General features: G+C 38.9%; 1 protein-coding gene across 1 annotated transcript in view; it reads right to left on the reverse strand.

Moving 5' to 3' along the window:
* The window catches only part of HSPA12A (heat shock protein family A (Hsp70) member 12A), an 81071-nt gene that overhangs the window by 19193 nt on the left and 35837 nt on the right, over window positions 1-26041 (reverse strand). The window contains exons 2-6 of the mRNA XM_074158899.1: window positions 22336-22421; window positions 19676-19803; window positions 14007-14193; window positions 13014-13118; window positions 10349-10465 (exon numbers count right to left, since the gene is read on the reverse strand). Coding sequence (XP_074015000.1) covers window positions 10349-10465; window positions 13014-13118; window positions 14007-14193; window positions 19676-19803; window positions 22336-22421 — 623 coding nt within the window. The remainder of the gene's footprint in view (window positions 1-10348; window positions 10466-13013; window positions 13119-14006; window positions 14194-19675; window positions 19804-22335; window positions 22422-26041) is intronic.

The raw sequence follows: 26041 nt of genomic DNA on the forward strand, positions 1-26041 counted from the left end.
TAAGGGGGAGCTGGGTTGGCAGGGAGTGGGGCTAGTGGCTATCACAAAGCTGCAGAAAAGCACAGCGCATACGGCTTTGCTAAACCTTCAGCCTTGAGACTTCAAGAAGCCTTCACAAAAAATGCTTGAAGAAATCATTACGCCATCACATACACTGACGCTTTGCTGTCAGTCTTCAGAGTGATGAAGGGTACCGCAGTACAATAAGTATCATGGATAAATAGAACAGGGTGAGGTCAGACAGCCCATTTAGCTCAGTCCACTTATCTGTTCAAAGACAGATTCTTAAAATTGCTCAACAGCCACAAAACAAACAGGATCTTCAAAGGCACCCAGATTCCTCTTAGTGACCACAGCAAAGAGGCTGGGTTTGCCAACGGCAGGAGGAAGAGCTGCTGGGTGCTCCCCTCCTTTCAAAAATTCATCCTCAAGATTTAAAAGCCTAGATCAAAATTGAGAATTAACATCTGTTGTTTTTTCAAAATCCAGTCAACACAGTGTTTGGGTGGTGGTTGATCCTGCAAAGATCTGACATCTACAATATCACAGAAACACTTTATGCTTTACAGAAGCAAGAGACTTTTTGCTTTCTCTTAAATAACATTTGCTATACGTATATACATATACATAATACATACATATACATAATACATACACATAAATGCCTATATTTTCACACTATTGTTGCCTGTTGAGCTAAAATTAGGTTTGTGGCAGAGCTTCTCCTCCGCCCTATTCTGATCAGGTGCCATGGATAATATTTTGCATTTCACAAGTGAGAACATAGTGGATAATTATCACAGCCGCAGAATTCCTTCAGCGTCAGATTCCCCATCTGTACTGTTACAGAGAGGATAAAGACACTCATCTCTCTGTGAGAAAACTGCTTGAGAGAGCATAAGTGAAGTGTCAGGCTATGGTAAAACAGTAGAAGAAAACTGGAAGTTAAGAGAGCCCTGTAACAGTTTTCATTTATTCGCTTTGCACTAGCATATGTGATTAAGTAACATGAAAGACACAGAAGGATGAACCACAATGTAAAGATTGGCCTTTAAATTGTCCTTCGGATTTTGGGATTATCCTGAGACATCCGAGAGCTCAGTTATCTTCTCTTCTGCCATGATGAAGTAGACACTGTTACTATATATTTATACAATTTTCTTGCTTTTAAAATACCAGAGCGTAGGCTTCGCAGTGCCTTTTGAATTTCCAGGGCTTGCCCATACCAGAAGGCTTATACAAAGTAACTAACCCACAGAAAATTCACAGCCTTCCTACAGCCTCCACATAGGCTGAATTTTCTGCTGCTCACACTTCCAAGGTAGAACTCACAAGCTATGAACTCCTGTGAAGGGAATTTTTAGGTGAAATCCTCTAATCTGCTGGTAATCAGGACAGATGATAACACTATTCCCCATTTAAGAGTTTGTGCATAAACATTTATGTTGAAGGTGAAAGAGGTTTCAATCAGCATTTCACAGTTAGACTTAGCTTTGTGACGGAAGAAACTCTTGGATACCAACTTCAAACAGATGGAATGAAAATATGTAATCATTGTATACACTATTATTGTTGTTGTTGTTAATTCCAGAGAAACCACTAGAATCACTTGCAGCCCTCTTCTACAGCACTTACTTCCTTGTTATTTCGCAGTGTAAGTATTCAGGGCTGCTAATTTCCGTGAGTAATGGCTACAGAATGAACTCTACAAAGGTTATAAACCGAACACTTTTGCACCCCTCAATTCAAGAGAGACATGGAGAAAGTGGAAAGGGTTCAAGGAGGGCTGCTAAAGGGAAGATGTTCTGCAAGAAGAGACTGAGGGAGCTGGATTTGTTTAGTCTGGTAAGGAGGCAGCCAAGGAGCAATCTAATAGCTGCCTGCAGCTATGTGAAGGGCCTTTACAAAGATAGCAGAACACAACTTCTCTGTCTCCCCGGCAGATATAACAAGGAGCAACAGCCACATATTGCAGCATGTAGAGTTCAAATTGGATATTACAAACCCGCCTTTTTACTAGGAAGGTGATGCAGCCCTGGAACAGCTGCCCGGAGAGGCATCTCTGCCCTTGGAGGCTTTTAAAACTTGGCTAAACAAAGCCACTGCTGAGCTGGTGTTGGCAATGACCCTGCTTCAAATGGAAGGTCAGACTAGATGATCTCCAACGAACGCCTCCAAGGCAAGCTTCCACAACTCTAGAAAAGACCAATACTGCTGGTAGGAATCTTTCCCAAATGCCAAAGCCCCACACACTTTCTTATTCTTTGTCTTTCTGAAAGCCGTGTCAAATCCTTGTCTGTCTCAGCGAGAGGGAACCCATCATGTCTGACAGTACAACAGCAATACCAGACTCACCGTAACAAGCCAGGGCCTTACAAGTTTCTATGTGGAGTGCAGTCACCTTTGTAATTAGAACTTTTATTTAATTGTCTTGAGATCAACAGGAAACATTTGTCACAGTACACTTTTAATCTGAAAGCTACAGTTTTAAACTCTGAAAAAATAAAGAATACAATAGTTCTACGTTGTCCTGTAGCCTTAAACACCAGCCATCAATCACTGTAAAAAGTGATTCAATATAGGGAAAGCAGTTAGTTCAATGCATCAAGGATGCACAAGTTGAGGTTACAACATTAATACAATCCGCATTAAAAAAAAAAAAATCTGCCTCAGTCCAGTGTCTTGTCAGAGAGGGAAATTCAATTCCTAATTCATTCATTTTCCTATATTTGGTTGTACAGAAAAAATGGTCTTGTGCTTAAAAGCATGAGAATACAAATAGCAGACCTGGACTTGAAGCTCAATTCTTTCACATTCAGCTCTGTTACAAGCTTCCCATGTAACATTTTGCAAGTCACTTAGACCAAACTTTGTGAAAGGATCCACTAAAGCAAATGGATCCATTTCTGAGTAGCCAACTCAATACCAAGGCTTCCAGTGGAGCTACTGCTGAAGTTTGCTGGAATGGGGGTTGCCTGGACTCTGAACAATCAAGCTGGCTGTCTCTCATACACACACCTGGTCATGCTACTTCCCAACCTGGTTTGGACCAAAGCAGCATCCATTCGATATTTCATTTCTGTTTACAAACCTATCAATAAAGCTACTCCCATGATAAGAAATAAAAGTACAGCCTGTAACATTTCTCCCTCCTAAAAGCTGTTTAGAAACTATGGCATTATCCCATTCTGAAAAGCAGGAAGATAAATGTAGCACCTGGAACTGTAGGGAAGCGTGACTTTTACTTTCAGCACACTCTGAATAATGAATTTTGTAGAGCTGCATTGGCTACAGTCAGAACCACTGCATTTGTGTGGTCACTGATTAGATGAACCAATTTTTTATAGATGGCTAGGCTGTCTGATTGAGATAAATGCCTTTGCTAAGCACAGTCAACTGCTTCAATTTATTTTTCCTGGGGTTGCTGTTACCCAGCTAAGAGTATGGATTGCTTTACCTGTGCATTTCTATACTTTATATTTCATACATACTTGGAATTCTTTGGGACTGTAAGCACTGTTTGATTCTATTATTGAAATCCATACTCATCAGGTCCTCTGGATTTTGTATTATAAATTCCCCTTTTTAATTTAAAAACCACTAAGATTTACATAGGATATAATACAAACCTTTGAAACTCCAAAAATGCATAATGGAATCCAGAGAAGGAAGAGAAGCAGATAACCTCAAGGGCTCCTGAGCAATATGAAGTATTAATTGGGGAAACATTGTTCTCCTGGGCAGTAGGAGCAATGAGAGGACAGAGAACAGGAAATAGTGTCAAATCCCTATATGTGACACTTGCAGAATAGTGAAAGAATACAGTATCCCCTATATAAATGTTACAAGGATTAAGATTATGCTTCTAGTCCAAATGCTAAGGTAAACGCAGCTTCTTGCAGAAAACAATAGCAGTGACAAAACGGGCTCCTCTCTGTCAAGCCTCCAAAATGTCACCCTCCTCTCCCAGTTAGAGGAATTCCTTTAACTGGTCTTAGTTCAAAAACCTGAGGAAATTTATAAACTGTACTGTGATAGCTCTGACAGGGGAACGTCATCCCACCCCAAAACTAGCAGACCTGTTCTACAACTCAAAGAAGAATTTTCTAAGGGGAAGAATCTTGGATCCCTTACAAGGTAAGGAACAAGACTCTGAAATCACCAACTTAATTCTTTGCACAACAGGCTACACAAATTCTCCAAATTGCTTGTTTTCTTGTGCCCCTGCCCCTTCATCCCTCCAAAATTTTCACAGGTATTGGGACCACAAATAAACCCATAAAATTAGCATTTTTTAAGCTGATTCACATATTACTGAATTATAACGTGCTAAGGGAGAGCCCATCTTTGTTGACAGGTTGATGGTAAATGGGACCGCAGCGGCCTTGAGTCCGTATTTCCACTGGGGTGATGCTGCTGCTGCTCACTCCCAAGCGACTGTTGCCACAGATCACATTTGTGCAGTAAATGAAAGCTTAGCTCCAAGTGGCATTACCAAGAATTTTTTGCTGCATTACATTATATCCCCCAAGGTGCAGGAGGACATTAGTTGCAAGCTTTATGACTAGCGTGCATTAGAAAAATGAAGCCATTAAATTCTCATAACCTTTTAAATTTTTCATGTTATATTATTCTAGAAATGCATTTTGTAGCATGGGCATGCACCAGTTACCACAACAGCAATGCCTGACTCTCTTTAAGTACCCCCCCAGCGTCCCAGGCTCTCCCCTTCCCTTTGTTTCAAAATATCCTCGTTGTAAGTCCTTATGGCTTGGGTTGATTTTATTAAAGAGACCCAAGTAGCCCTGACTGAGAGCAGTTTCACGGAGAAAACTACATGCTTGCTCTTTTCTGTTAGCTGTATCTTATTTTGTACCCTGGACTTTCTGATTTGCCTTAATATTTTTCCCTATAGTTCCACTTTCAGCTTGTATTTCTTTTATCTGTCTTTGCAATTAAATACTGGCACCAATCTGTTACCCTCCTTCATTGTCCTTTCTATGAACTTACTACAAACAATCCTACCTACTAGTTTTAGACCTTGCCCACACTGATTTATATTTGTTTGTGGGCTTCTATCACTCCTCCATCTCCTCCTGATTGTACTTTTAAAGACTTTCAGACTCATTTTCGCCTTTTGGCTGAAAAATCCCATCTAGCACAGTCTTTCCACCAGGCAGAGGGACGATTCTTATTTTTGGCTATTTCTGTTGGTTCCAGTGCCCTTTCAGGCAGTTTCTAAGATCCTGAGAAACGTGTTCCATGGCTTTTAAGACAGGCACCAGTCCATCTACCTAGTCTTACGTGGAATGCTATGAAAACTTCCTATTTTACTTGCTTAGCAAAACAAAAAGAAAAGCTCCAAATATTCCAACTTGCGCCACAGAAGTGTACAAACAGAAATGTACAGAACTGGATTAGCAGGTGGCTCCGTCAACTGCCTCTGCTTTCATGTGAACCTGGCTGGGTAATTAAAGTGTGCAAACCGAGATCAATTACTACACATTTCCCACTGTGCTGAGTTCCTACTCTGTAATCTTCACTCCTCAATTAGTTATCCTTTCCTAATTAAACATAGCTAACAAGATGCAGAATCCTCCCTAACATATCACTTAATAAACATTTTAATCCTTATGATTAAAAAGATCTTAATATCACAAAAGTGAAAGCATGGGCTCAAGAGAATCCCAGAAGCTACAAATAATCAGGGTGGTTGATGCATAAACACACTTCTGCCTCATCTGCCGCCACTAACAAGTACTGTTTCAGAGAAATCACCAGCTTCCCAGTGCTGCTTATGCCTGAACATCATGGCCTTTTTATTTAGTTTATAGCAGAAGTCTGTTACACTGTGCCTAGACAAATAAATTTCAGTTACGTGTGTTTTATGTACCAAAGAAAATACTTACAAAGGACTGAGTGTAGTTCAGCTTCACAGGTATCGATCTGTTTAAGTATCTCTAGTTAATCTTTTTAAAAATCAAACATCCATCACATCAAGTTTTTATTAGCAATGAAATTTATGTGCCATCACATTACTCCTTCACCAAATTCGGTTACTTTTCTCTGAAGTTTTCTACAGAGCAGGCTAGTACTGATCAATGTAATGTGATGTAACTCTGGAACACAATTTGTTAAATAATTCTCATCATGTGCAATCCATGACAAAACTAATGTGAAAACATTAATAAATATTCAGCACAACAGCTGGTTAAAGAAAGCATCTGGAATTCCAGGCTCACATCCTTAATCCTATAATGTAGACTCCCTCTGTTTATTTATATGAGCTTACCATGCAAATGACTTTATTTGCTATTTGTAACTGAAGGATAAAAGTACTTCAGAGCTCTAGAACTCCATTTCTAAATCAACAGTTTATATGGAAAGAGAAGAACCCTCAATATCTCTAAGTAGACCAGTTCACTGACGTTTGCAATTACAGAATATTTCAGGCAACCTTATGAAAATGCAATGTCCTTCCCTTTCCTTTGCTCTGCTCTGAGCACATTTGGTATGCCACGTTTTACTGTCTTATTTTATAGTTTATGCATTCACATACTCCTGTCGCACTCCAAACTCTTCCTTAAAACCTTATCCCTACTGGCATGTTCAAGGTATTCCAGCCTGCAGATTCTGCTCTGCACTTACTGTGCCCAGAGAACGTGTACTGAAAGACCAGCTGGAAGAATGCCTTTACTAAAAAGAAACACTCTGCCAAGAATATTGGATCCTGTGTTCCTCTAACAAACAATCTACAGTGCCTGAATTTCATTTGGATAAGGGATTAAAAGTGCTGCTCATAGTAATATATTAAGACAGCAAAGTGCTGTTAAGACAGAGTCAACTATTTACACCTACACAGACTCAATGGATTTCTACAAAAACGGTCTTCAATACCTTTAGAGTTTCACCTTTCCATTACTGGACATATGCTGCTTCTTTTTTTTTTGTCATCAGTAATACAAGACTAACAAAACACTGAATTTTCTTGTGTCAGCACAAACTCAGATGACACAGAGGTGGGATCCTGGTTTTGTGTCTGTGTTCACATGCCATTCTGACGAGGCTGTAGGTGCCAGGCCATGTTCAGGAGCAGAAGTTGCTTGTCTCCACACCTAAGCTATTTTTTCATGGTGGGGTCTAAGCCTCAGGCCCAGTGCATGTTGCATTTGGCTGCTTTTGCAAGGACAAGAATTAGGGCAGGTCCCACCCACGTGAGCAGGATGGAGTCCTCCCACACACTGTCCAACCAGACCGCTCAGTCAAGGTCTCCAAAAGAAGAAAACGTATCAGCAATTTGAATTTATTACTCACGATGAGAGTTCTTCACGAGAAAGGGATTCCTTCTAAGACTGGCAAATACAGCACTTCTGACAGAACTACACCAAAGCAAAGAATTTGAAACAGAACAACTAGGACACAGAAACAAGAAAAGTTAACACTATTTAAGATGCCTTATATTTCACTGGGGGGGACAATGAGGAACCTGATTGATGCATCCTCAGAGTCATTATTCGGGATGTAACAAACACACATGCAATGCACACTAATCCCAGCAGACATGCTTTGGGAAAGGAAACTTAAACCAAAGTGGATCGTTCCGAGATGACACCCTGCTCTTGCCACAGAGCTCTCTCCAAGTGTGACCCAGACCTCAACAAGTGTCACGCAGCTTTAAAACTGTCTCTGGACACACAGGAATTAAGCATGAGGGACAGGAAGAAGCATCTGTGAACTGTTATTCAGGAAGAAAGCAATTTTGATCCAGCAAAGCGAAGCTGTAAAGACATGCAGCTCTCTACAGCCAGACTTAGTCTCTCAGGAGGCCCCGGAGAGCAAGACAAATGAGAATAAACAAATACCCGCTTCAGAGAGGTAACAATTCAAGTATAAAAAGAGTTAAGGATACAAAAAGCACAACAAATTAGTAAATATGAGGCAGGTAGGGTAACAGCAAGAAGCAATGAGGAGCAGCTTCACATATCAGTAAATTAATCACAGTCAAGTTTTTGTAGGTGTGAAAAAAACCGGCATTTTAGAGCAGATTTCAGAGAAGGAAAATGAGTTAACACTACAAATGCTCATGTCTGGGACATGCAGCTTATGTCTGAGATGACACAGATGAAGGAGTCAAATGTTGGTTGATCCCCTGTCAAATGCGAAGCTACAAAACCCTTTCGTGGCAATATTCTGAAGAGATACAAACCAGGCCAGATTACAGTTGCCAAAGCCAAGGAAATGATGTTGCAATAACCAAGATGCAAAAGTCTGTGACAGCTTTGATGAACGCTCCACAGTACGTACAGACAGGAAAAGCTGTCATGCAGACAGAACGCGCAGGATTTTGATAGGCTGGATGGAAAGCGAGAGGGAGAACCGTGAGCCAAAGGGAACACCCAGATTACTCATTCAAATCAGAGAGCAGCACAGCAAGTGGAAGGGAGCGCGGCGAGAGCCCTTGGGCAGATGACGAGTTCCAGGTTAGCAATGGCTTGTTTAAGGCAAGACAGAGATGAGGGGATGTCAGAGTCGCGCCGAGATTCTAGGCTCCGCAAAAGCTGATGGATGTTGAGTGCAGAAGCAGATCCACAACACTTCTTACTTGACTTTATTAATTCCATGCAATATTAAGCTTTGCTTAGACAACTACTTAACCATTCCAGAAAGGCTGGGCTTTATGTTGTGACCCAATGACTGAAGCTGTTAATATTTTTGTTCTCTTAGGGCTACGTCATTTGCAACAGATTACTCAAGCAAATTTCCACAGCTCATTAACATTTCCCACTAGTTAACTCTCAGCTTACACTAGCGGTTGTATCTCAGTGTGTCTCCAGTAATGAAGTTTCTACCACTGCCTTTTCACAGTTTTCTCTACTCTGTGCCCCAATTACTCCTAAGACAACACGCTCTCCTTTTCATGATGCTTTCATGTTTCAGTAGCCAGCAACAAGGGCTGCAACTTCTGGTCCCTCTGTTCATACTGGTGTGAGGGACATGTTGGATCCAGCAACAGGAATCTGAAAGACTGAAGGGCAATGCAGAACTCTGTTTTCTGCACTTTTTTCTTCATCCCCACTACTTGAAAAAAAAAATCCACTGTGTGTCAAGTAAACATCAATTATTTCCCTAAACTTCGGTTTTCCTGCAATTGATCACACACACCAAGTTAAAAGCCTTGTCAGTCCTTGCTATTTATCAAGCTTGCCGATAAAAGTACACAATCACAGACACAACCACAGACACAGACACTAATTAACAACATTCCATTGTGCCACAAATGAGAAATGCCAAGAGATCTACCTTACCCTGCCCTGCTCCTTACCCAGCTCCCAGTTCACGAGCACACATGCACACACACGGACAGCAGGCAGACAACAATATACAGAGAGAATGAATGGGTCTCTAGTGTTTCAGATTTACCTAAAACCGTGTCCTTCCATCAGAACTTTAAGAGTGTTTTGCTTCTGGCACTAGCATTAGCAATCCCACAATAAAGACTGTTAAGAAAAATGTTGCTCAACATTAGAGATAGTTAGAAACAGAGAAAAAGCTGGGTGCTTCCCAGGAGTACTCTGCAAATTACTCATGACTACTAGATATTTTACAAACTCTGTATCGCAAAGCTGCTGCCAATGGGTTACGCAAGTCTCTGACCAAAAATAAATAAAACAAAATGGAAAATTAATATCCTGATGAAAAGAAGGTGTACATCTCATGTATCAAAGACGCAAACTGAATTTGAAATAAAGGACATGCATATGGAAAGCGCACATATTTGGGGGGGCTGGGTGCAAGGGTTAAATGCAGATAAACCTCTAACTGATGAAAATAACATTTGAATTTAATTTTATATCCAGGCTATCCGGTTCACAGTCCTTTCATTCCTACTGTGGGAAAATGGGAACTGGAAAAAAAGTCCCACTGAGGAGACTCTTTGCTTTCACTCCTCTTCCTTTTTTTTTTTTTTTTAACTTAAAATGTCTGTGATGACCTAAAGAAAATAACAAAACAAAACTGTATCCAGTATTTTAAAATCAGCTTTCCCTTGAGCCTCAAAACTGCATCTGTTCCACGTGCACTGAATTCAGCAGGAATACAGTGTACGAGATGACTAAAACATCGGAGTCTGCAGTGAGGGACAGCAAGAAAAAGGCATTTAAGAGGTGAATATATATGACTTAAAGCTACTGCCTGGTAGAGTTAACTTCTCTTTCAGTGTTTCTAGTCTCTTTTCTACACCATTTTAAAACAGATTATACCGGAGCTAATTGTCTCAAATATAGTTTACCATTTAGCCTATCAACTAGGGGTTTAAACGGGCATTTCTATGTCCAGCCTGTAATCTTACCTTGTAGGCAGCTTGTCTCATGAACTGCTTTGCAGGCTGCTTCCAAATAGCAGGCACTGTAATCACCCATCTGACTTCAGTGTTTTCAAAATCCGAGCCTCCTTGGTCACTGAGCTCCTAAATGAAAATAGAGGTGAATGCAAAATGACGGGTGTTAGCTTTATAAGAAAACATTAATTTCTGCTGGCGCCAGTAACAGTAACTTTCTTTTTTCAATTTTTTCACTGTTATATCTATGCTACAAATCAGAATTATTGCCAACCTGTCAAAAATGCTTTATTGTGCTAAAAGCTGGGATTCAGGTTGATGCCTTCTCAAGGAGCTCTATAGAAAAGTTTACTGCTTAATGTGAAGTAGAAAAAGTTTTTCCAAAAGCAGCTGATGTACTGCTGAATATTACAGAACGTTTATGTACATTATTAGTCACAGTGTGGGATTTGCTGCTAGCTTGAAGAATTCACACTTGCATCTTGATTAAGATGCAGAAAAATATTTACAGTATCACTGATGAATATTATGTTTTACAATCTGGATTTTTCAATGACTTCTTTATACCTCACTTACCCTTAAATCAAATTTTTACAACTCAGTTAACAAGGGGAAGTTAAAGTTAAACCCTTTAAAAAATGACTGATTGCTCCTTGAAAATTTTGCTTCAAGCAAACATTCAAGACTAGTTTAGTTCTTTTATTGTCCTTTTTTTTTTCCCTTAAAAAGAGGAAAGTCTGTATTGCATTTGCAAATTAGGTGATATACTGACATGTTTTGGGAAAGGTTCCAAGTAAAATGTCACTACCATATGTCCTATCTAAATTTCCATCCAAACAGGGAAAGGTTCAGAAAGGTGAACAACGGGCCTTTAGAATGTAAAAAAATGTTTCTGCATGTGCTGTGCCAAGGTGTTGTATTTGTTTAGTTATGCTGCAGTTCAAAAATCCATGCTGGAAAAGTAGTACCTTTATGCTGCACAGGGCACTAGAAACGGACAGATTATAGTTCAAAGTAACAGTTCATTTACATCGCTTGTCTAATTAGTTTCAGCATGCACTCACAAATCACAGGAATTTATTTATTAACATCTAGAAAGGATGTAGCCCTGAACAGGCAGCAGAGCAAATACATTGGATTGTACCCAACAGCACTCATATTTGCTAAGAATTTACCCAGGCTATGCACAGGTTCAAGCCTGTGACTCCAGAATCAACCCCAAAATCCAGTTAAATATAGTCTTTGACGAGATGAGGATTTTGAGTTGTAACGATAGGATTATTTGCCTGTAGCCATAAAGAATAGACTGAGGTGTCACAGAGAATAAATTAAACCCATTCAAAAAAGTAGGTTAGTTTTTTAACAACAAGGTTATTTTAAACAATGCGTGCTTGAATGAAGATTCAGATCCGACCCAGCACTACCATGCTTACGTTGACGTTACAGTGGTGTGTTTGAAGCCAATGTGTACTTAAGTCACATTTGACTGTTTACATGAGATTTTAAATCTCAAAAACTGTTTACTGGGGACATGTATTTCACAAGAGAACACAAAAAACAAACTTGTGACCCAAGAAAAGTATTACAAGAAATGAGTATTGTAACATTTCAAATGGGAAATGGAAAACAAAATGCATTTTCCCTAACAACATGAACCACAGTAGAGAACAAAAGAAAAAAAAGGAAAAAAAAAACAAAAAAAGCAACATAAATGGAGGCAGTACATCAGAACACTGTATGATTTTTACAAATTAAACCCCAGCAGATATCTTTCTTACTTTTTGGTTCCCCCTAATGCTTGTTAGATTTTCTGCATAAATGTGCATTCAGGATTAGAGCAACCAATTAACATCTCACAGCACAACAACATGAAATTCACCCCTGCAAAGGGTCAGCACAAGGCCAAAATACCATAGCCTGATTGCGGCTCTTTGGCACACGCACTACAGCTTAACTGTGTATAACAGAATAAAGAAGTGTTGTGCACAGGTAGTTAAGTTGGTTTGGATAATGGTTAGCTGGCTTCTATACCTCAGCAGGTCATCTTTGTACAGACTTTCACTGTAAGTCAAGACACCAAATTTTAAAGGAGCTTTTAATAGTCTTTCTATTACAAATAAATCCAGCTCATCTGACTTCCCTCTGATTAATCAGTGAAGACAAAGTCAGGTTGAGGGAGGAGACATCAACAGGTACCCATCCTATTGCGTTTCACAGTGCCAACTCTTTAACATGAGACAGAACCTTGCATGGACACAGAAAGATCCACCGTCCCAGCAGGAGAAGTGTAAGGGACAAGGACAGAAGCCAGTCTCAAATTTAATTCCTCAGCTTCAGCTCCTGCACTTTTAAATTTTCTTTTCAAATAAATGTTTTTTTGGTGAAAAAAAAAAAAAGCAGTAGAAAATATTTAAGCCAGTAAGAAGATATTCAGAACTCTGCATCACGGTGATACGCTCACTATTATTGAATCAAGCTTCCCCTGTGCAAGGGGAAATCACTTGAGGCTATTGTGAGCCCTCCAGAGTCCACAGCCTGCCTAGAGTTTCTACAGCTGCCTTGCTTTGTTTACATCAAATACTACTGAGGTCAAAGCTTGGCAAGGTTAGAAGTGTTAATGTCACATTTATACCAGTTATAAATACAGACAAATCTAGAAAAGGAAGCATTATCCTACCTTTAATGCCTGTTCCTTAAAGAATTGCAGAGCATAAGCAAATATCTCAAGTGCTTTGACTTTTTTGCCATTTGCAGCTGTCAGTTCTGTCTCCATGGTAAGATTCTACATGAAAGAAAATAACTGGAAGTTATTAAAAGGAAAAGGTAAACACAAAATTAATTCCCACTGCTTGAGAGGAGGGAATTCTTTATCCACCTGGCCAGGAAAAAGTGACAAAATTGTTCTGAAGAGGATCTAACGCATCATTTGAATTTCCTGAAGCATGACATTTGCTGCTTATTTTAGACTTTGTTTTTAAACACCTACCATGTCTACAAATACTACAGGCAGAGAGAGAAATATGGACTAAATATTAAATAATTACATTAAATGTATTTGTATGCAATTACAACAAAGCGGCATATGCAAAATCTTTAATCCAAGTTAAAAGCATAGATTTTTGGCTTCCCACCAACACATGAAACCAGAAAACACCTCAATACAGAAAGTACTGGCCAAGTCCCAAAACTCTACAATGACTTAGTTTAAGAAACAAATATAATCAGTAGGAATAATGTCAAATTAACAATATGATTTGCACTTACAGTTTTGATAATGAATCCTGGCTAAATTTGCTCCTCCGCGCTAGAGCTCAGTATGGCTCTTCTATTCTACTTCTGCTTTCTGAGTAAATTTATAGAACAAACTGACCTCATGCAGAGTCCCTAGACAGCTAGGAATTTCACCCAGGAAAATTAGGACATGAAGATCTAAGCAAAGCAGATACTGAACTTTTAAGATCTAGAAAGAAGGCTGGCAAAATACACTTGCCAAATACAGTGAGAAGCAAAATGAACCATAATGTTAACCGAAAAGTTTAATTTACTTTATTTACTCTCTAAACTTAAAAATAGAGCTGCTTCACGTCAAGGTCACAATCTTTGGGCAAAATCTAAAAGATGATTTGAGTAGCAAATGAACAATTATCCAAGAGAGCTGGTTATTACTTACACCAGTGGTATGTAACTTCATCTTAAACTTTTCAAAATACAACCAGTGCTTTGATTCCGTGGGATCCAAGTCATGGTAGAAATCTCTTGCTGCGTACCCAAAGCTATGGAACTTTCTCTCTGGTGTTAGGAGGATAGTAGTTGGTGTCTTCTGATTGGATACGCCCGGATCTCCACCTTCCCATCGTCTATCCAACAAGTGAAACAGATTCAGTAAATGATACTAATGTTTAGAGCAGCAGAAAAAACAGTATATCTTGAGAAAAAACTATCTGGGAACAGATTGCACACACTGCTTTCCCCTCCAAAGATATTAATTTCAATCCTTACAATACCAAAACCAAGTGGTTTTACTCACGCCCAAGAAAAGAGGGGTGTAATTTTAATTTCAGGCAATTCAATACATTTTGCAGTTAGTTGTATAATTTTTAAGGACATAATCATACTCTGTCTTTGATAAGAGTACAGGTTCCCTAAAGTAAGTCACACACAATCGAAACAGAATTAATCCTGCGTTTTCGAACTAAACATACATATGTAATAAATATTGTAAGGAAAAAAAAATCAAGTAATTATACAAGAACACTATAAATGAAAACCTGAATCCTCAAAATGGCCAAGCAGACTTCATGCATGTTCACTTGTATGGGCTACTTTTCCCCATTTTGAAACAGGGACCTGTTTAAATCAGCTGAACACCACTGAAAAGTCGGTTAAATCCCTGCTCCTGCCCGAGAATGCTGTCTGAAGCACGATGAGCCAGTTCAACCAACACGTGAACATGTGCCTAATTTCCTGGACACTTGAAACTCTGAAGACGTCTGCAGATGTTGAGCTCTCCACGTTGCACTCTCAACTCACCTGAAGTTGATGGATTTTGTGTTTTAAACGCCCAAAAACATTGTAAAATTTTTAGTCTGTCAGAAATAACCCCAGCCCGCAGTATCTTACAGGCACCAAAACACTTCTTTGACTACTGTCCATGAAAACGGTGAATAAAACGTTACGGTTCTTCTTCGCTCCATATACAAGTACTTTCAGCATGGGAAACAAACACTTACCAGAAAACATTTTCTTAAAAAGGCATCAGTGGAAAATCTGCTTTATGCTCTCAGCCATAATGCGGCTCAAAGAGGAGCCAAGCGAAGGTCACATGGGCAACTGCATTCACTATTAAACCACACGTTGATTGCATTTTTCTAAAGATAGCAAAACACACTTTCATAGTATACTACTGCCAAAGGCCTTCTTCTGAAGCACAAAAAAGACTGCTTTGTTCTGTGAGACATATGCGACACAGGAAAATTATGTAGAAAAAAAAGTATCTTCTTTTCCATTTCACTCTGAGAGACAGTTGAACCAATTGAAAATTAATTGGCCTCCAGACCAAGGCAGACAATTGACATGGAAAACTGCAATCTAAGGGGTTAATACTTGGCAAAGTATCAAGGAACAGGATCTTCTAAAGTGCTGGGAATCTTTCAGACCCTTCAACTAGGCAAAACAGAACAAAATCTGCCCTTTTTTGCACCAGCAGCAGCGATGGCAGGGAACCATGTCTCTGAATTTACTTCAGTGTAGACAGCAATTCCACTGCTCTGAAAGCAGAAACAGCAGAATGCGAAGTGGAATGTTTTCCACCTTCATCCACTCGGAAAACTTTCCTAAACCTCTGTAGTCCGGCTGCTCAGCCCCTGAGCTATTATCTGCCGGCAAGGGCTCTGCTCCAGGTCATTTCTTCTAACCTGCTGCTAGAAACGTACTTGGTCAACTCCAAAAGCTTTGAGTAGGTGTTACAGCAAACATATGGTTCCAATGAGAAGAAGCTGAGCCCATGAGCAGAAAACACTGCCTATTTCACCAGATTGTTAAATCCCACACACCCGCTGCAAGTAGAGAGGAGACAGACTGGTATCGGTCTTGCTTGGAATCATTAATGATTCACTCTGAGTCATTGGTGGGAAATTCCATAAATAGGATGTGGCTAATAACAATACTACTTTATTTTTCATTACAGCAAGCCACATTTTCTCTTTCCAGAATAAGTACACTTGAGGTGCAGCGTAAATGAAGACAAATTGATGCTCAGTGTTATGGGCTGAAATTTTCAAAGCCACCTAGAGAATTGGATATTCACTTCCTGATGAGTTTCTGATGGAAACTAGATGCAGTTAACTGCTCAGCAAGTTCAAAAGTTCTCAGCCTTATTACTGTTCAGTCACAGAAAGAACAATACAGAAGGGGAAGTTTGACTTTACCATTTGCAATCAGAGCTTTGAAAATATGTGACATCTTTTCTAGAGAGAAGCAGCTGCAGCGAAAGGCACATGGATGGTAACTCCTGCCACTCCTCTCAGGTGGAGCCCCAGCCTCACTCCAGTTAGTGAAGGCTTCCAGCCAGTAGGGCCAGGACTTCAAGACTTTCATTTGCAGTTTTATTCCACGGTTCCAATACTGCAAATGATGTTAATAATGCTCTTAGGAAGTTAAAAAAAAAAAAAGTGCCTATTAAGAGCATGGCCAACAAGCCAGCAGTACTCTAAGTGCACTTGGGAGATATTTTCTCAAAGCAGGCTCAGAGCTAAAAACTCTATTCAAGCAGAACCCACGGTAGCTTTCTGCCTAAATTCAGACATGAGACCAGTTCCTAGGCTGATATAAAGTGGAGTAGCTCAACAGAGCAGCATAGACCCATTTATAGCCGCAGAGGAGCTGACTGTATATTAGAAGTGACAACAGAGACAAGAGGAAAGTTAGTGGGGAAAGGATCACAAGGTTATACTAAGGTTAGAGAAATGCCCTTCCTTATACATGGACCTGGGCAACAGACAGGGCAAAGAGAGTGATCTGCAGAGTGATGAGAATTTGATCCAGAGCTGCAGTGTAACAGTCAAGGAAACAAAGCAGCAGGGTCATCAAAATGTAGCCGAACGCCACTGGGAGTGTTCTCGCAGAAGAAAGGCAAGCAAGCGTCTGCCAAGAACTACAGTCAAACAAGGAAGAGAAGGAAGAGGGAAAATCTGAAGGTTGAAGTTACACTGAAAAAAGACCACCTTCTCCCTCCTTCCAAAGACAGGCTGCAATTTGTTTCATAAACACATGCGTTTATCCATTTCTTTTTCTCCATTTGTCAGTTTGTTGCTATTTAACCAGCAGCTGAAACATTTATAACTTCAAGAAAGTGCACATAAATCAAAAAGGAGTTTTTCAAAATTATGTAAGACCTCGCGTATTGCCTTCAAAGGAGACATTATTAACTCACTCTACAGCACCGAACTGTATGAACATTATGGCTCTGGCACCGCCCGGCACCCTGAAGTGCTCGCTGAACTCATGGCCAGGCTGTTCACAAGCATTCACTCAGCCTCAAGGGACGCAGAAAATAGTACTCATCATAACACACACTTCTACTCTGCAACAAGAGCCCGAAGGTGACCACAACTATCTTTGCAGAAGCCATGAGGAACTGGTAAGAGTTGAAAGGTGTGAAGTATTACCTAAAATTAATAAAACAGTAACTAAGGTTATGCAATCAAGGTAAAGTCATTCATCCATCATCCAGAAACACACACCCAACTCTGAACGCATGCTTTAGTCTACTGAAGTGAGTGAGGGTACTCATACATTTAAAGCTAAGCATATGCTTCAAGAACTTTCTTAGGTCAATGCTTATAAATTCTGTTTTTTTAATACTGAGCATCGCAGCAAATAAACACACACAGTCAAAAACATGACTTTTTCTACTAATTACACGACTTTGCTGACATTTACAGCCAAACTTGGCAGTAAAGCCTTGTGTGTTCACTCTTTTCCAAAGTAGGACTTTATAGTTAAACCCATCTTACCCTTCATTGAGACATTTACAGAAAAGCAGCTTTGTTAAAAGCCAGTCAGAAATCTAAATGTCTGGAAAGGATCAACACTAAGGAGGGAAGGTGGAAAAATGTTAGGAAGCAAAGAGGACCATGCATCATTGGTATATTTTATTTTAATGTAAACATTCTCGAGTGTGGGCAGGAAGTTACATTTACTCTGCTGAAATATTTGTAAGTTATGCTACATGTAAGCCTCATTATATACAGAGTTTGAACCTCTTAATACCTTCTGAACTACTGAAGCCTTATTTTGATACATATACTATTCTTTTTGTTGCATTTCTTTATTTCATGTTAATTTATATATATTTATAAATATTATTTATATTATTTCATAAATCAGTTTCAGCTATATCTTCCCCAAAATCTTTCCCTATCAGCAATACTATTTAAAAAAGAAAAAATTATAAAAAAAAAAAATTAAAAAAAAAAAAAAATCATTCTGGGTATTAAAATATTTTCCACTGTTTGAAACACCTGTTGGAAATCTGAATACATCCCTGTCCCCCCATGTCGTCCCCACCTCCCAATATGTTCCTCTTTTCTGGCTGGGAATATATAAATTATTTCATATATTTTTACATCAGTATCTCATATAATTACTACACAGGTCTGAAATCACAATCATGCTACCATTATTGCATAAGGAACAAAATATGGTGCTTTGAACCATAAGTAGTAAAACGTCCGTTAAGATTTGGAATATACTATCAGCTGGCCACACAGCACCCAGATTTCAATGTCCCAGTGATCCACAGCAGGAAGCCTGGTACCCTGGAAGGAGACTCTAGTCTGTAATTTACTGCAGTATAGTGTGAACCCAATGGCAAAAATCAGGTCCTAAGGTAAAATTTTGAGTCCAAAGGGCTTAAAGGACATCCCTAGAAACAGCAGGGAATTCACACAGTAAAGTCTCCACAGAGGTTATAGGAACAACGCAGTATATAGGATTTTGGCTCGCTCAGGTACAGCTTCAGAGATGCTTTCCCTCACTTCAGCCAACTTCTTCAAGAAATGTGATTAATTATTTGCTGTCAACAGAGAACAGGAATTGACATACATGGATTCTGTACCTGCCATAATAGTTTTTGCATTTGTGATTACGTTAGATTTATATGCATAAAGTTATACTGTGTTGAATTTATCAAGGATTTCAAATTAAAAAAAAAGCCCTACATAACAGCATCTAAAATCTGTTCCTTTACATACACATAATACAGAACAGAGTTCACATCAAACCTTAATTTTCACATTCCTGCCTTTTGATTGATTTTTTTCCCAGTATCACTGGTTCATTACAAGGGATTTGATTCAATTTTAATGCAAAAAAGCTTAAATCAGCCAAATGAACTCTCAGCTTCCGGGTGCAAGTAACTAAGCGCTAAACACACAACTGTATACAAGCATGATTCCAGGAGATGGGCAGCTCCAGGGAAATGCCATGACCCTTAATAAATGTGTAGTTCCTCTCAATCTCTGAGATAAGGCTTTAATAATTGACTTAATAATTATCACTGCTCCCTGAACAATTCTAAATACTCACTGATCCCTCCTTTTACTCATGTCATCTTGTAAACTCAGCAGAATAACAGACAGGGGACGTGTTTACATTGATTATTAAAGCAAATTAGAATACAAAAAGACCAACAAAAAAATATAAACCCGAGAAAGGCATACACTGTGGCAACACTAGACCGGTGTAGACACTCGAGGCTCCTGTAGAAAATATCTATAGCTACTGCAGACAATCCATGGCATCACGATCGAAAACTAAATGCTGCATTGCAGCCCTTACCTCATTACATGAATACATTCTGGTTCCTTGGTGAAGCTGTAGGCGTAGCCACTGGATGTTGTGCCAAAATCAATAGCCACAACAACAAGAAATAACTGTTCTACAGCATCATCTGCATCAGAGTCCTTCTGTTAAATAGCAGAAGCAAAACAGACACTGAGTCACTGCTTAGAATAAGTGTAACCTGTCTTACCCTTCCGTATTTCTGCTCCCTGAGACATACATATCTCTTCAGTGGAAATAAGGACTTCCCTAAAGCTGTGTTTCTGACCAAAATTGATACCAGAAAACTTCACATTCAAATGGAAGTGTAAATTCAATATACAAACCAATATTTGCTGGAGCCTTTTATAACTAACCTGCTGAATCAAGAGTTGCCTTCATATACATTTCTTGAAACAGCTATTATCCTGTATCATTAAAACTTATGGCTAAACACTAGGTTATTAGTTTGGGGGCTGGTTTGTTTTTTTGGGTTTTTGTTCCTTAAATTGATCAACTGAAGAATATGACAAGGGGCAATGGTTTTAAATTGGAAGAGAAGAGATTTAGATTAGATATAAGGAAGAAATTCTTTACAGTGAGGGTGGTGAGGCACTGGAACAGGTTGCCCAGGGAAGTTGTGGATGCCCCATCCCTGGAAGTGTTCAAGGCCAGGCTGGATGGGGCTTTGAGCAACCTGCTCTAGTGAGAGGTGTCCCTGCCCATGGCAGGGGGGTTGGAACTAGATGATCTTTAAGGTCCTTTCCAACTCTAGCCATTCTATGATTCTATGATTCTATGTTTACATCCATCAATATGGTATATTTGGGATTTATTTGGTGGTCTTAGGAGTTACCTATATCATAACCTTGAGCATGAGGTATTACTAACTTTCAAAACTAGTGGAGACAGAACAACCCAAAATACAGCAATAAGCTGCATATCCCACGATAATTATTTATTTATGAAGAATTTATGTAACACTTATTTTGAAAGCACTATATGCATTCTTCCTCCTGCCTGTGCTAGAATGTGGAAAGCTGTTCAGCTGCTTATACTGAATCTGAATCCTTCTTTTACCTGTAACACTGCAGTCCCTGAAAAGCACAGTCAAGGGCAACATGTGAACGTTAACTAGAAGAGCTGGAAGGGTTATGGCCCAAATCAAAATGACGTGATATAAAGCACAATGTGAATAAGCAAGGAATTGTACCACTCCCCAGTATGGGGTTGCCTATCAGAAATCCTATATAAAGGAGCAATAAGTAATGAACAGTAAGGAACTACTGCTCACATGCTGATGGTGGTTAAAGCTCTGGCAGCTCAGCAGGTGAGGAGGAGGAGAAGCTGGAAAGACTGGTGACAGGGCTATGTGCTACAGGCAGGCAGATAGTGAAGGGGGGCAATACATCCATCTGCACACATCTCTTGCAAAATCACCATGGAACAGACCTGTTGACGTATTACTACACAGCTCAGGTCTGAATCATCCACCACTGCTGCTCAGCATGTACCCTCAGTAATGTTTTGAAGCAATTCTTATTATCTTTTACAGAGGAACTGCCAAATGCCCTCACTCTATGAGCAGTGTTCCATCATCATCCTCCTCACGGATCTCCATTACTCCATGCCTGCTACTCCCAGTACCTTTCTATTGTATCCCTACATTTTTCAAGATCATCCTGTAGGCCTGCTATTTAAAATGGAGAAACAAGAGTAATAAGGTTTGATCTCGAATAAAGAAAGACTTGTTTGGATTTTCCTAATAAATCTTTTCAACTAGAGCAATATGTTATTTATATGCCTTCCTCAAAGAGTTTAAGGAGAAAATCAAACTGAAAGAGGACATAAATTCATCAGTACCATAGAAATAAAAGGGAGAAGTTCTAGACTATATGGAGAAAAAAGGGAATAAAAGCTAAAATTTATGAGAGAGAACTCTGGAAATCCTGAAGAGGGATGTTATACAACTCTGAACTTGATTCAGAAAGCTAAGGAAGAAACCTGACAAGGGTAACAATATGTTCCGAACATGACCCCTTCCAATATCAAGAAATACGCTGGGCATATACTGTGTTACAGGTGATCTTAAAAGCAGATGTGACTCAGTTGTAATGGGAGTTTGTCAACAAAATGAATGTGACTGTGTAAGAGGTTAAAACACACTACCTTTATGAATGTATTGCTTCTAAAACCTTACAGAGGTGGCTATTTCTTATCAAACTAAAGAAACTAAAACAGTTCTATTTTGAGCTTCTCTCTAAGTTGGAGGAGATGCTTTTCTCTGGGAATGCGGATTTTACTGTTGGATATCATATATATCCTTCCCTTTTTTCTGAACAGAATGAGACTTTTCAGGGGCTGCCTAAACAAATCAGTGATAAAGACCGGGACAGAACTTGGGAACCTTGAGGATCAAGAAGCCCCTGCATTTGATATAAAAATATGCAGGAGTAAATCTATTAGCTCGGCAAGTAGACACAAAAAGAAGCTAAACCAGGACCCCAATAAAATGAACGTCACAAACTCCAGTGTATCCAAATTTCACTTAAGACTATGGATAGCAGAAAAGGAATCACTATTCAAGGAAATGACAATTTTCTAAAGAAATTACGTCCCACCGAACAGGCAGGAGAAAGTAATGTCAACATACAGTATGTTAAGAGTACTTTTCTTACCACAATATGTGATGGAGACAGTGGAGTTATTCCAGGGTCTCCCAAACTTTTGGCTGGTGATGAGTAAGCAGATGTGGAAACTGCATCTGAAAGGAAACAATTTTTCAGTGTCAGTAAACAGAATGAGCAGACAGGACAGTTGCTTTGCAAACTGCTACACTATTTTCCTGTTGTAACAAATCCACTAAAAAAGAAAGCAAATTCCACAGCTGCCACATAAAATATATTTTTTGCACTTACAACATGCTAAGACACAACAATGCAGTTTTGGTTTTAAAATGTTTGTCTGACCATCATGACTAACTTTCAGTATTTTGTCTCCTACATCACCATGTATAATTTTAAAAGTCTTCCTAAGTATATTCAGAAGCCATAGTTAATACAAGCAGCTTGAACACTATACACTCACATTAATGGCCTAACATTTAAATGTGTGAATGCGGAAACTAAACAAAAGTTGTGAGATCAAAAAAGACAGACTCATTTTAAGAGAAAAAGAAGAGTTGATATCAATTGGACAACGCAGTAAGAATAAGTTGCAACTATTCCATCGTGAACCTTTATTCTGAAACTTTCCCAATACTGTCTCTGTTTTTATTCTTCAATACACTCTGCACTGAAACATCTTGCAGCTGTTAATATTACTGCAGGACAGAATCCAGCTGGGAAAAAGGAAAGTATTATTAACAAATCATCAAAGAAATATTTCTACCCTGCATACAATACTGTAATTTCATTTAAAGGAACATACCAAATGAATGACAAATAATGTAATGCGCTATTTGTATTTTTCCTTCTTGTATTTACCCTATTGATGACAGAAAAGGAAATGGCTCATTAAAATAATTAAGCACTGATGACTCAGATGGATTCATATAAAGTATATTCTCTTATGAAGACTACAATAGTTTATCAAAATGGAATGTAGAAAAGGTACCACACACCCTGTCCATGCTCACACCCCTCTGCCCTCAAATTTAAGCCTTGTTTACTGAATTATTTTCTGTAGAATACAAGCTAATTATATGTAAAGCAGAATTATTTAATAAGCCTCTAAAGATTAATAACCATAATAAATACTAAATAATGCATTTCAACATATCTTTATCACCTATTTGGATGTATCACACAATAAAGTGCATACTTCAGCATAGCTTGTATTTCCTAGACATGAGGGACAAGTCAGAGCATAATTCTAAGATGACACAGGAGCTGCTCTCCAAGAAAAAACCTTAGAACTACCTAATGAAGAATCCTGTTATTCCTGGTAATCAAATATGTGTTGTTTCCCAGGAAAGAGGCACAAACTCTGCAGTAGGCAACTAGGGGATAATCTGCCCACAGGAAAAAAAATTTTACTCCAAATCTTAATATTGCTCTTGTAACAACGTTTATTTCAGTTCAAGCTACAATGTGCCTGTTGAGCCTGATCTTCAAAAGCATTTGCAGAAGCAAAATATTCACATTTCCTATACAAGTTTTTCAAGAATATATTATGTTACTCCTCTTGTGGTAAAGTACAAAAAGCCAGAGGGCAAACGCAACAAGCACTGAATCTGCTCGGTTCATTAAGATATATTTGGATCAGATGTTGTTATCAGCCTCAGATGCTGTTATCAGCCTCCTTTGTGCAATTTCTTCCTCTTTTCAAAACAGATCAATTTTCGTACCATCAGCATGGCATTTTTCATAGAACTGAAGAACAACATTTCAGCACAAGAAAAAAAAAAAATAGTAACAAAACAGGCTCCTTGCATCCTGCTGTCATTCCTGACTGGACCAGAACCAGTACTTCCTGAGCAGACCAGGATATCACAATACTGACTCAACATCTTTGGAAACTGGTGTGTCTCCTCCGCTCAGGATGCTGGCTTTGGAGGATAAAAATGTAGACATCAAATCACTATCTATGTGAAAGTGTTCATCTTTGTTACTAATTCTTTTTGTTACCTGTTTCAGCGATCTGTTTTCCACCCTGTCTTCAGTTATCAGCTTGGGTGTACCTTTAGAAGTTATTTATAGCTCTATATGCAACTCAGAAAATCCTGTGTGACAGTATACATATTTTTTTTGTCTCTCAGAGAGCAGTGATTAAATAAGGAGTGCAATATTCATATTCGTCCAGTGATACTGTGCTAACTTGGGTGGTGTTCTATCAAGAATTTATTCAACCCTGTTAACTTGTGTTAATCTAGTGGTGTAAAATGTATATAAACACACTTGGTGTATATATAAAGTATGAAAATATTTGCTAACAAAAAATGTTAAGCAGAGATCAGAGGTCTGTCTTGGGTACCCATAGGAAATACCGCTTAAAACAGAAAATGGTCTTACATATTTTCAGTGAAAATCTTTAAAATAAATTTTCCATTTCAGTTTCAGAATGCTCTTGAAGCCTTAGGCATAAAGGTTGGATTTGTGGAAGCGTTGTTAACTTTTTCTCATTCTCATCAACTGCTCAGCTCTGCTGGAAGGTTAAGCTCTTGGTGATTTATCAGTATTTTTTGACCAGAAGATAAAAAAGTCCTTCCAAACCCACAGCCACTCTGCACTGCATTCACTGCTGCTCCTGAAAATACCCAGTTAAACAAAATAATCCTACAATGAGTCCTACATGCCACCAGCCTAGAGTTCTGTTCAAATAGGAGAGGAAAATCATAGAAGGCAATGCCTATAAAGTAGCAAAGTAAAATTTGAACCAAACCCTTCTGTTGCAGTGATTCTGCAGAGTTGCTATCGTGTTGGCACAAGCAGCAGTTGCATTACATTGCAACTCATTTTGTGAGACTAACAACTAATCAGGTGCAATAATTGGGGCAGCTATAATTGTTATAATGTAAGTCAGCTGTTAAAAGAGGCCCTGACATTACCAAAGAGCTTGCAGAGCTAATAAATGAATGACTGTAGTTCAGAATTCTGCAAAGTTAAGAAGTCGTTTATCAGAGCAGTTGGCATTTACAGAAAACCGTTTGCAAGCCAGTCACCCTGCATTTAATGCCAAGAGTTCTTCTAACACGTAGTGAATAGTTGTTAAAACCAAACGAAATAGGAAATTTGTAACATTATACTGCCTACCCTATCTAAAGTGAAAGGTGGTAAAATATACTTGTCCATGTGGGAGCTTTAGTATTTTGTTGAGTTAGTGTCTGCTCGGGGAAAAAATGTTCATGTATCCCAGTTTTCACAACTCTGTTTTGAAGAGTGGTAAATGCATGGATATTCCAGGATATTTTAAAAAATCTCTTATTTCTAAAGGACTGTGATTGGTTGATCTGAAAGAAAAAAAAGCATCTGTTCCAAGCCAGAGAATGGCTGAAGGGTTGCAAGGAACCCAACTTGCAATCATGGATCAAAAAACACCTAGCCTTTTTTTGGCCTAACCTTTGTGAGTAAATTCCTTTTCTTAACAAATTAAAAAGATGTCCTGGAGAGTATCACATTATTTGGAACAGTTCTTAAAAATGAAGGCTTCTTTAAGAAAAAACCACAATAAAGTAGTGCCCCACATAGCTCAAGTTTCAGCTTTATCTCCCATGTTTACCAAGGATCTCTAGCTGTGTCAAACTGCACACTATGAAAAAAACATACAGCTAAGCAGCATGTGTTAAATAAACACTTAATTTTTGACAATTTGCACACCAAAATAAAGAAAGAAAGCTGATTCAGAATCCAAGTTAAACTAAGTCTTCACATACTTCAACCGATA

This window comes from Numenius arquata, chromosome 15 (genome assembly GCF_964106895.1).
Source record: "Numenius arquata chromosome 15, bNumArq3.hap1.1, whole genome shotgun sequence".
NCBI classification, from domain to species: Eukaryota; Metazoa; Chordata; class Aves; order Charadriiformes; family Scolopacidae; genus Numenius; species Numenius arquata.